At 38.6% G+C, this 11,557-nt stretch overlaps 1 protein-coding gene across 13 annotated transcripts in view; it reads right to left on the bottom strand.

Annotated features, from left to right (window-relative positions):
* Positions 1-336: 336 nt before the first annotated feature.
* LOC113919824 (phospholipid-transporting ATPase IB-like) overlaps positions 337-11,557 on the bottom strand; it is a 237,857-nt gene continuing 226,636 nt past the window's right edge. For 10 of the 13 annotated variants that reach the window (XM_027589591.2, XM_027589588.2, XM_027589592.2 and 7 more), the window contains 2 exons: positions 6,315-6,403; positions 337-657 (listed from right to left, as the gene is read on the bottom strand). In XM_027589591.2, coding sequence (XP_027445392.1) covers positions 536-657; positions 6,315-6,403 — 211 coding nt within the window. In that variant the 3' untranslated portion in view covers positions 337-535. Of the gene's footprint in view, positions 658-6,314; positions 6,404-11,557 lie in introns of those variants that run through there. The other 3 variants (XM_027589596.2, XM_027589600.2, XM_027589598.2) reach the window with 2 other exon arrangements.

The raw sequence follows: 11,557 nt of genomic DNA, 5'->3' as shown, positions 1-11,557 counted from the left end.
AGTATATTACACCTATTATGTGAATTCATTAAAAAATCAAGAATACTGTGCAAATTTCCTACAAATAAGGTATGATTCAAAGTGACAGGACAGCCTACTTAGAAAAATATTTTATATGTTGCCTTTATATGCCCGCCTTAATCTGTGAGTTTTCAAAATACAAAGTTTCTGTGTGACTCCTTTTCAACTAAGATAGGCTTGTTATGCATCATGACCTTCTTTACCTTTTCTCCCAAAACAACTTGTACCAAAGCTTAAATTTTGGTGAAACAAAATGTTTTTAATTTTATACTTTAGACTGAACTGGTAAATTATCTCAAAACAACAGAAAAGTAAACAGGTTAGGTAAAACATTAAAGACAAATTAAGAAAAATAGGCTTCCCCCATAATTTATATCCAAGGATTGACTCAATTGATACATAAATAACAAACTGTCTGCCCAGAGCCACAAGAAATGAGTGTTCGGGGGTGTTGGCATGTTCTGCAGCCTTGGGGAAGGACATGAGAACACAGGATGTCGTCCAAACCTCACTCCTATCTGGAGTCAGAAGAGTCCATACTTATCTTACTGCTTTTGCTTTTAGTAGTGTTATAAGAACGGACTAGTTCTTCCTGAGTAATCACAGCTTGTTCTACTTGAGAAAATGCGTACCCATCTGAAAGAGTAAAGAAAGGACAGGGGAATCTGTTAGGAGCACTGACGTACAGGGAGCATTCTGCTGACTGAAAGCAAGATTCCTATCCAACTGAGACGCATTGGCCACATCAGCCAGGCCAGTGACAGAGGTAGGGGAAAGTGGTGAGGTATGTTGAGAGAATGGTAATGGAACACCTTGCATGTTTGGCGGTATTAAAGAACGACTTAGGGGAGCCCTTTAAACATACCCATTTCTGGGGCCGCAACTGAAAGAAGGAAAGTAACTTCTATCTATGTGGTATATACTGATTATATTGGATTTACTGCAGTGCTTCTGTGTGGAAGGAAAGACAAGTGGTCCCAGACTTCTCTCCTCAGTAGCATCACCTGAAACCTGGTAAAATCCCAGGATCCGGTACCAACACTGGACCGGTGGTTCTCACACTTCAGTGGGCACCAGAATTCACTTGGCGACCACTGGCCCCATCTCCAGAATTTCTGGCTTAGTAAATCTGCCATAGGGGATCAAGAACTGACATTTCTAATAACTTCCCGGCTGATGCGCCTGCTGCTGGCCTAAATACAAGGCCTGGAGAACCACTGTTTAGGCCAATTGAACCACAACCTGTGGGTAGATGCTGGTATCAATAGCTTTCAACCCCTCACGATGTTCTTCTATCTCTTTCCTTCCCACTTGGAGGAAGTAGATCATAATCTCAAGGTGAAACTTTGGCATTTTTTAGAACCACCCAAATGTTTCTCATGTGTATCCATGGATGCTCTGAGTGGCTATGAAGAACATAATACTGCAGGACAGGGCCTGCAGGTGTGGCAGGAAAACCCAGAGGCAGGATTTCTGAGCGTTCAGAGACCGCCTCTTTTAGAGAGTGGGCCCACTTCATGTCAGCCACGCAAACAACCAAAGGTGGAAAAACAGCTGTCCATTCATTTTTATATTAAATGTTCTAATCATAAAAACAAGGAGGGCTGTAAATGAACAAATAAAACATAGCCCCGCCCTCTTTATTTACTGCCCCCCACCTTCTTTTTAAATGGAAGATGTGTTAGCATTTTAAATTGTCTCTTCCCCGCTCAAATGGAGACATAAAACCTTTTTTTTTCCCCCTCTGTTTTTAATTCTTGCCTTAACCTCCAGGGAGCAGGTGGGTCTGAAAACAATATTTCAGATATGGCCTGAAAAAATATTTCTCCTTAGTTCTTATAAGACATGTACACAGAGAAGATCTTTTGTGAGCTGATGAAGTTTCAGCCACATTACCCCCGTTCAAGGGTGGGTAAGGTTTTAGAATTTTCTTTTGTATACTAGTAATTTGTTGTGATTTTATTTTTTTACTCATCTAAATATTTGCGTTTAAACCTAATTTTCCTAAAAAGGTCCCCCAAATTGTATAAAGATCTGGCCTCAGAAAACCAGGATTCTACTGCTACTCAGAGATAAATGGTATCTTTTTGGAAATCTGGGCTGGTTTTCCTATCTGCAGTGTTCTCAGGGAGGAGTGAGAGCTGAAGAGGGACAACCTGGACCATGACCCTCCACCTGTCCAGCCTACACCCCTCAGCCTGACAAAGATACACCATCAGGTCACCCGTTTCTGCCTGATGAACATTTAGCTGCCATTTGCATCCAAATGGGGAGCTAAGGGGAAGCTTCCAGTTCTTAGCCTTTCCCACTTTCATTCATCTTTCAGGAAGTCCTGACAGCCACAAAGTAATGATGGGGGCCTGGGGAAAGCCGTCCATGGACCCAACTCCTGAACTTCCCCGGGCTGGTTTCCCAGTGCATCTGCTTCCTAAATGCTCAGCTGCAGCCAGAATCTGGGAGGATGGGGGACAGAGGCAAGGGAGGTAAGGGGAGGGGGGTAGAGGTGAAGGATGAAGGAATTTCCAAGTCATTTTTTTTCTTCAACCTGGTAAAACGTTTAGCAGATTTCAGAATCAACCATGTCATTTCTCATTATTTTGGCATAACTGTCTCATTTAATTCACTTCATTATAAATTTGGGAGTCTGATAACATCTTAAAGTCAGAATTTTCTGGCTCAAGAAAGAGTTGTTAGTTGCAATTAACAGAGAACCTCCCTGTCTATTTCTTATTTGAGGAGCTCAGAGCACTTTACAAATTCAAGTTAACATTGTGGTGAAATGCAGAAAAACATACAGGACCCCAAAACCTCCAAACTGGCTGAGGCACTTCACCTCCAGCAACAAAAGATAATGTCATAGAGAACACACCTTAGAATCTCTTGTAATCCTATACGATTTCTAACCCTCCAATAGTATTCTCTATTTTAACGTTTTTAAAAAGTGAGTCATGAAAATAATTTCTTTCTATACAATATTTTAAAAATATTTTTAAAGTAACTGAAATATACTTTTCTATTTCTCATATATATTCAATGATATTTTAAAGTCATTCATATCCTCATATATTAACGAAATGTTTGGTAGTGGTTTCAGGAGCATGTGATTCCTGCATAAAGCACTTATCCCTCTATTTGAATCCAGTTACATATGTCCTTTAACACTCCATATTATCTACAGTGACCCCAATAGCATGAAGTACCAAAAAGATAGAGATAGTGCAGCTCAGAGATGATAAGTGACATGCCTAGGGTCGCATAGCAAGTCAAGAGGCAAAGCTGGGATGCAGTTGACCATTGGATTCCTGTGTATCAACCGAATTCCCATGGAGCTGAACTATGTGGCACTTTGGAATGTGACATACTGAAGTTCCCGTCTGTCTTCCACCCGTTTCTAATTATATAATCTAAGGCAAGTGATGAAATTTGCTGAACCATTTCCTTCCCTGCAAAATGAGGATTCATTCAGTTAACTTGTTGTTCAACAAATATTTAATAACTGTCTCTACATAGTGGTTTCAGATATTTAGTGCAATAAAGACCCAGTGTTTTAACAGTGGCCAAGATCACGGTATGTGCTCAATAAATATTGGTTCCATTTTGTCCATTTCCAATGGTTGACGTTGGACAGTTGGAAGAAGAAATGGCTATTTGTTAATATACATAATTCTGCCTGGACACTTCATTAGTCAATTAGTTCATTCCATAAGATTTGTACTGAGTGTCCACTATGTACATGTGTTCTTGGAATAAATTAGCAAAGCAAAAATCCTTGTTCTTACAGAGCTTACATTCTAGCAATAAAGATGAATTATGTAAGCATATGAAGATAATAAGCACAAAACAAAGAGTTAATCATAGTATCCAAGAGTATACTAAAGAGCTATGAACAAAAGAAAAAACTGAAATCAGGGGTGGGGTTGTGTAGCTGTAGAGTGGTCAAGGTAGGGTTCATTGAGAAGGTAATATTTGGGCAAAGCCTTGAAGGAAGTGAGAGATTGAGCAGCACAGATATATGAAAGATTTGCTTTCTAGGCTGAAGTGTCATCCAGTGCAAAGGCCCCGGGGCAGGAGCATTCTTGATATAAGAAGAGCACAGAGGTTGGAGTGGAATGAAGGAGGAAGAAGATTAGATGACATCAGGAAAGTAACAGGGTCCAGATAAGTCTTTTTTGGCCATTGTAAGGCTTTTATATTGAATGTGATAGATAGCTATTGAAGAATTTTGAGCAGAAAATTGATATGCTTGTGCTGACATGATCTTAAATGCATCACTTTGGCTGCTGTACAAGAGTCAAGGGTAGAAGCAGGAGACTTGTTAAGAGATTGTTGCAGAAATTCAGACAGGTGGTGGTGGTGGTGGTCCAAAGCAGGGTGCCAACAGGGGTTTGAGTGAGAAGTGGTCAGTCTCTGAATATAATGTGATGGCAGAGCCATCTAATATGTTAGAGGAATTGGAAGGACTGCAAGGATTTTGGCTTGAGCAACTGAAAGCATGCAGTTGTCTTCAAGTGAAGGCTGTAGGTGGAGCAGGCTTGGTGGGAGAGGAGACCAGGGGCTCAGTTTTGGACATCATTGGTGGCTTTGACTGGAGAAATGTCAGTTAGGTGGTAGGCGTGAAGGCTTGATGGGGAGTGAGTTTAAGGGAGAATGAAAGAAGGGGATTTGAGAAAATGGATACAGACCATTTGACCAAGAACTGTTCCTGCAAAGGAGTTCAATGAAATGAAGCACATTCTAATGGGTAATGGACGGTCCAGAGAAAGTTCTACTTTTGTGTGCTGGTGAGAATGATCTAGTAGCGGAGAGTGAAAAAGTGGTGACCTAGGAGACAAAGAAAAGATGGGAATGAGATTCTCGGGTGCACAAGAGCAAATGGAGTCAGTGGCCACTCACTGGCACAAGAGCCAGTCTGTGGAAATAAGTGGGAAGACAGAGTGTGTGGGTGGAAGTAGCTGACAGGTGAGGTGGTGGAGAGAGTGACTGAAAGTTCATTTTTGGCCCATTTTTCTCTGGGATGTAGAAATCAAGGTCATCATTTGGGAAAGAAGATCGGAGAGATGTTAATCCAAATCCTTAAGACATCTGTTGTACTTTTTATTTTCTTGTCCTGGTTCATTTTTTTTTACCTTTGGTTACCTTTCCGCTGCTTCTGCTTAAATATATCTAGGGAGAGGGGGAAAACCAAAGTGCTGGGCACAGGACAGGAAGAAGTAACTGTGTGTGTGTGCAAAGGAGAACTAGCGATCAATCCAGAGACACACAAATCTCAGAGATATGAAAAAAAGACAATAAAAGAATCTAGAATTTTTAAAATTCTACAACTTTCAGTGAATACCTTGGTCAGAAAAGAGGGACAGTTAGCTCTCATTCCATGCAAATATCCCACGTTCCTTTGTTTGTACTACCTTTGTGTTTGACTCATTTCCTTTCTCAGGATAGTAATCAGCACTCACATTATCAGACATGAGTCACATAGGACCTAAATCTTTCATCTAGGCACTTCTCGGATGCATTTCTTATTAAAGGACAGGAAAATGAAATAACTTTTAAAGGTTTTCCATGTCCAACATGGGCTATGTTAACATCATACCCCCAAAAAGTGTACACAAGTTTTCTAAGGGTAAAAATTATTTGGAGCCAAATACCACTTTTCCATCTTAAATGGCATGTTGGGAGTCTGTAAGAGGATCTTGAAAACGTGAGGATGTTAGATTTAAGGAGGTTATCATTCAGGAATGGTTGACCAGGAATTGCGGTCTTTGAAACTGCACTTGCTTTAGGCCAAGAACATTAATTTGATGAATCCAGGTGAGCCTTCCTGCCCTATGAGAACTACCTTACCTTTTAAAAAATATATATAAAATACCACAGGTAGTTTCCTTTTAAAAAAATTGTGGTAAAATACATGTAACATAAAATATACCACTTAATGGTGTTTAAGTGTACAGTTCAGGGACATTAAGTACATTCACTGTGCTGTGGAACCATTACCAGCATCCATCTGCAGACCTCTCCATCTTCCCAAACTGAAACTGCATACCCATTAAACACCAAGTGCCCATTCTCCCATCATCCCCCACCTCCACCCCCTGGAAACCCCCATTCTCCTTTCTGTCGCTATGAATTTGACTAAGTACCTCATATCAGTGGAATCGTAGAGTCCTTGTCTTTTTGTGTCTGGCTCATTTCACTTGGCCTAATCTCTTCAAGAAGCACCTGACATTGAATTGCTCATCTTTCATGTCAGTAGGTGGAGTCTCAGTTTGTGGCCTACTTTACAGCATGTTACTTACGTGGGATGCTTTGATCAAAAGATTCATTTGGGAAGACAATCTTCTGCAGTGTGCTGGCTACGGACATTCTGAGTTTTGTTGCCTCCACTCTGTGAATAAATCAATCATAGCCTCACTTTAGTTCATTGGAACAGATTTGAAAGAAATTTATTGGGACAAAAAAGAAGTTGCAAGGTAAAAGAAAAAAGTCTTCATGTTTTAGGGACTGTTTGTATATTTAAAATAAAATTGATATTATCCAGATACTCAACAAGGTGCTTCTTCTAAAATAGGGGTTTTGCTTGTGAACATTTCTTACATACGGCCCTCCTAACTGTCCCTCCCCAGGAGCTGAATGGAACAATGCATGTCCTGTCAGTCTTCTGGCCTCCCAGAGCACCTTAGAGATTTTATGCTGTGTATTTTAAAAATCTTTGTCTCAATTTCCTGGTTCAAGACTCTGAATACCGTGCATCAGGAAGGGTCAGCTCTAAGCATAAGAGACACCTTCTCTAAACCCCAAGGGGACCACACTGGACGCCCCAAGTTCAATACTTTCTAAATTTCAAAGAGTGTGGGGCCATTGTGGGTAAACACAGCAGCATAATTAGGGAAGTCCATGGTTGTTTCTTCCTTTTTTCTCTCTATAAGCCTGAAAATAGGGTTAAAACAAAACAAAAACCCATGCAGCCTAACCTGCTCTGTTTTCTCACTTCTAAGATGTCACCAGGCTATAGGAGCCTTTTGCTGTTTTGGGATTCGCCATGTATCCTGGTATTGCCAGAGATCTGAGGGGCTCACAGCTGGTGTGACAAACTGCAGTTGCTTTCAACAACCACAACTGTACCCCTATACCATGCCCTCCTGTGGGAAGGCTTCCCTTTGGTGGCTCAGAGGACGTTTTCTAAGGACTGCCTGAAGGAACAGTTCCTGAGTTGGTGCGGCTCAAAGGTTATTACACAAGGGGCGTGGCCTTGGGAATAACTGACTACTGACTTCCCTCTCTCCATTGCTCCCCGGAATGAAAGTGACCCATTGCTAATGTTCTGAACCAGAACAAAAAAAAAGTTAATCATAAAAAAAAAAAAAGGTTGAGGTTTTCCAAAGCGTTTGAAAGACTCAGATTAGGATTTTACTTTTGCTTGTATATCCAGGAGCTGAAGAACATTTGGCTCTGGGCTTTCCAGAATCCATTTACTCATTTGCATTCCCTCCTTTTTTCTCCCTCTCTCCCTCTTCCTCTTTTTCTGTTAAATTTTTCACAGATAAATCACTTACATGGTTAAAAATTTAAAGAGAAAATATGTAAAGATGGAGAATAAACATTCGACTTCCTTTTCCCAACTTCCTTGTTCCTCACCTCTGTTCTCTACCGGTAATCACTCATAGTGGTTTCTTAGCTAATTTTGCAGAGGTGCTTTATAAGAAAAAGTGCTTGCATATTATTATTCCTGCCCTTTTGCACTAAAGGATGCATATTGTACAAAGGGTTCAACATCTGATTTTTTCTGTTAACATATCCTGGAATCATTTGCACCTCAGTACACAGCTTCCTGACTGCTTTTCACAGCTAGAGAGTACTGGAGTGCGTGAATGTACCACACAAGTAAGGTTGTTCCTAAACGTTGGCAGTTCCAAATACTGCTGCAGTCCCTAACACTGGGACATATGTGAGTTTTTGGGGGATGAGAGGGGATGGTACATTCCCAGAAATAGAATTACTGAGTCAAAGGCCATACGCAATTGTATTTCTGATAGATATTGCCAAATTAACTACCATAATTCTTTCCTTTCCCATATTTTCACGAGCCAAGGGTGGCCAACAATGATAGATGAAAAATATCCTGCCTGTGTGCTTAGCATTTTCATTTCTTACTATGAATAAAGTTGAGAATATTTTCATATGTTTAAGAATCTTTAGCATTTCCTTTTCTGTGAACTGTGTGTTTATACTTTGCCTATTTTTCTATTGCTTGGGTGTTTGGTCTTGCTGATTTCTGGAAACAATTTATCTTTTTGGGAGGCTAGCACTTTGTTATGTGAATTTTCTTTTTGTACAATTTATACTGTTTATATTTTTGGTTTGGTTTCTTATTACCGAGGTTCATTTTGCATGTGATAAAATGCATAGATCTTAAAAGTACAGTGTGATGAATTTTAACAGACCTATTTACCTATGTATCAATCTCCCAGATCTGTTTTTTATACTAGTACCATACTGTTTGGATTGCTACAGCAATATATATTAGCTTTATAGTAAAATGTAATAGAATAGCTTTGTAATATAGTTTGAAATCAGAAAGTGTGATGCCTCCAGCTTTGTTCTTCTTCAAGATTGCTTTGGTTCTGTAGTAGTGCTTTATGATCCTTTGTATGTCTGTGTTATCAGCTGTAATGTCTCCTCTTTTGTTTCTGATTTGAGTCCTCTTTTTTTCTTCATGAGTCTAACCAAAAGTTTGTCTACTTTGTCTATTTTTTGAAAAACCACAGCTGTTAATTGATATTTTCTACTGTGTTTTCGTCTCTATTTCATTTATTTCTGCTCTGATCTTAGTTATTTCCTTCCTTCTGCTACCTTGAGGCTTAGTTCTTCTTTTCCTAGTTCCTTAAAGTGTAAGATTAGGTTTTTTATTTGAGATGTCTTTTGTATCTCAATGTTGGCATTTATTGTAATGAACTTCCCTCCATAGAGCTGCTTTTGCTGCACCCCATTGTTGCCCTCCCATTTTCATTTGTCTCCAGATGTATTTTTATTTCTTTTTCAGTTTCTTTTTTGATCCATTGGTTGTTCAGTAGTATGTTGTTTAATCTCCACACATTGTGAATTTTCCAGTTTTCTTCTTGTAATTGATTTCCAGTTTCATACCATTGTGGTTAGAAAAGATGCTTGATATTATTTCAGTCTTCTTAAATTTACTAAGACTTGTTTTGGGGCTTAATGTATGATCTATCTTGGAGATTGTTCCATGTGCTCTTGAGAAGAATGTATATTCTCTTGCTTTGGGTTGGAATGTTCTGCATGTATCTGTTAAGCCAATTGTCTAATGAAGCATTTAAGGACAGTATTCCTTATTAATTTTCTATCTAGAAGACCTATCCATTGATGAAAGTAGGATATTGGGCACCTGGGTGGCTCAGTTGGTTAAGCGACTGCCTTCTGCTCAGGGCATGATCCTGGAGTCCTGGGATGGAGTCCTGCATTGGGCTCCCTGCTCAGCAGGGAGTCTGTTTCTCCCTCTGTCCCGCCCCCCTCTCATGTGCTCTCTCTCTCTCTCTCTCTCTCATTCTCTCTCTCAAGTAAATAAATAAAATCTTTAAAAAAAAAGTAGGATATTAAAGTCCCTTACTGTTATTATATTGCTGTTTATTTCTCCTTTTGGGTCTGTTAATATTTGCTTTATACATGTAGTACTCTTATGTTGGGTGCATAAATATTTACAAATGTCATATCCTCTTATTGGACTGACCAGTTTATCATTATGTAATGACTTTCTTTCTCTCTTGTTTTTATTTTAAAGTCTACTTTGTCTGATATAAGTATAGCTACCCTAGATTTCTTTTGGTTTCCATTTGCATAGAATATCATTTTCCATTCCTTTACCTTCATTCTCTGCATGTCCTTACATCTAAAGTGAGTCTCCTGTAGGCAACATATAGATGGGTTTTGTTTTTTAATCCATTTAGCCACTCTGTCTTTTAATTGGATAGTTTAATCTATTCACCTTTAAAGAAATTACTCATCAGCATAGGCATACCTCAGTAATACTGCAGGCTTGGTTTCAGACTATCACAATATAGCTAATATTACAGTAAATCGAGTCAAGTGGATTTTTTGCTTTCCCAGTGCATATAAAAGTTATGTTTTCACTATACTGTAGTCTCTCAAGTGTATCATTGCATTATGCCTAAAAAGAACAATGTACATACCTTAATTAAAAATAATTTATTGTTAATGTATGCCTGCCACCACCTGAACTTTCAGCATGTCACAATCACTCTTCACAGATCACCATAAAAAATAATAAGGAAGAAGTTTGCAATATTGTGCAAATTACCAAAATGTGACAGAGACATGAAGTGAGCAAATGTTGTTGGAAAAATGGCACCAACAGATTTGTGGACACGGTATACCACAAACCTTCAATTTGTAGAAAGAAAAGAAAAGGGAAAAAAAGAAAGCAGTATCTGTGAAGTACCATAAGGAAAAGCACAATAAAACAAGATATGCCTGTGTATACTTATTGCCATTTTGTTCATTGTTTCCTGGCTGTTTAGTAATTGCTTTGTTCCTTCATTTCTTCTCTTTATGATTTGATGATTTTCTGCAGTGGTATGTTTAGAGTCCTTTCTCTTTACTTATTTTTTGTGTGTATTTACTATAGGTTTTTGCTCTGTGGTTACCATGAAACTTACATAAAATTATATTTTAGGTCTATTTTAAGTTGATAACAACTAAAGTTCAAATGCAATCTAAAGGTTGGAATTTTTACCCTCCTCACCACTCTGTTTTTGATGTCACAATTTATATTTTTTATCTTGTGTATCTTAACAAATGATTGCAACTATAGTTATTTTTACTACTTTTGTCTTTTAAGCTTCATATTAGCTTTATAAGTGATTTATCCATCACCTTTACAATATTAGATTCTGAACTTTACTATAATTTACCTTTACCAATGAAATTTATACTTTCATGTTTTTCTGTTACTGATTAGCGTCCTTTCATTTCAGTTTAAAGAAGTCCCTTTAACATTTCTTGTAAGGGCAGGTCAGTGGTGATGAACTTCTTTACCTTTTGTTTGTCTGGAAAATTTTCAGTTCCAGCTTTGCTGGATACAGTATTCTTGGTTGGTGGTTGTTTTTCCTGTAGCATTTTTAATATAGCATCCTACCCACTCTTGACCTACAAGGTTTGTTCTGAGAAATCTGTTCATAGAATTCCCTTGTGTGTGATTAGCTTCTTTTATTGTGTTGCTTTCAAGATTCTTTGTCTTTGATTTTTGACAGTTTCACTATAATGTATCTTGTTGAAGTCTTCTTTGGGTTGTACCTGACTTGGGAATCCTTTAGCATCATGTACCTGGATGTGTGGACACATATTTTAAAGTCTCTTGGGTAAATACCTGAAATGGAATTGTTGGGTCATGGGGATAAGCATTTCTTTAAACTGATTAGAAATGGTCAGTTGCCCAGACTGATTGTTCAAGAGTTATAGTTGCTCTTCATCCTTGCCAACACTTGGTACTGTCAGTGCTGAGTACTCA

Source organism: Zalophus californianus, chromosome 3 (genome assembly GCF_009762305.2).
Source record: "Zalophus californianus isolate mZalCal1 chromosome 3, mZalCal1.pri.v2, whole genome shotgun sequence".
NCBI lineage: Eukaryota > Metazoa > Chordata > Mammalia > Carnivora > Otariidae > Zalophus > Zalophus californianus.
The sequence above is the reverse complement of the archived record's forward strand: the minus strand, read 5'-3'. Positions and strand labels throughout refer to the sequence as shown.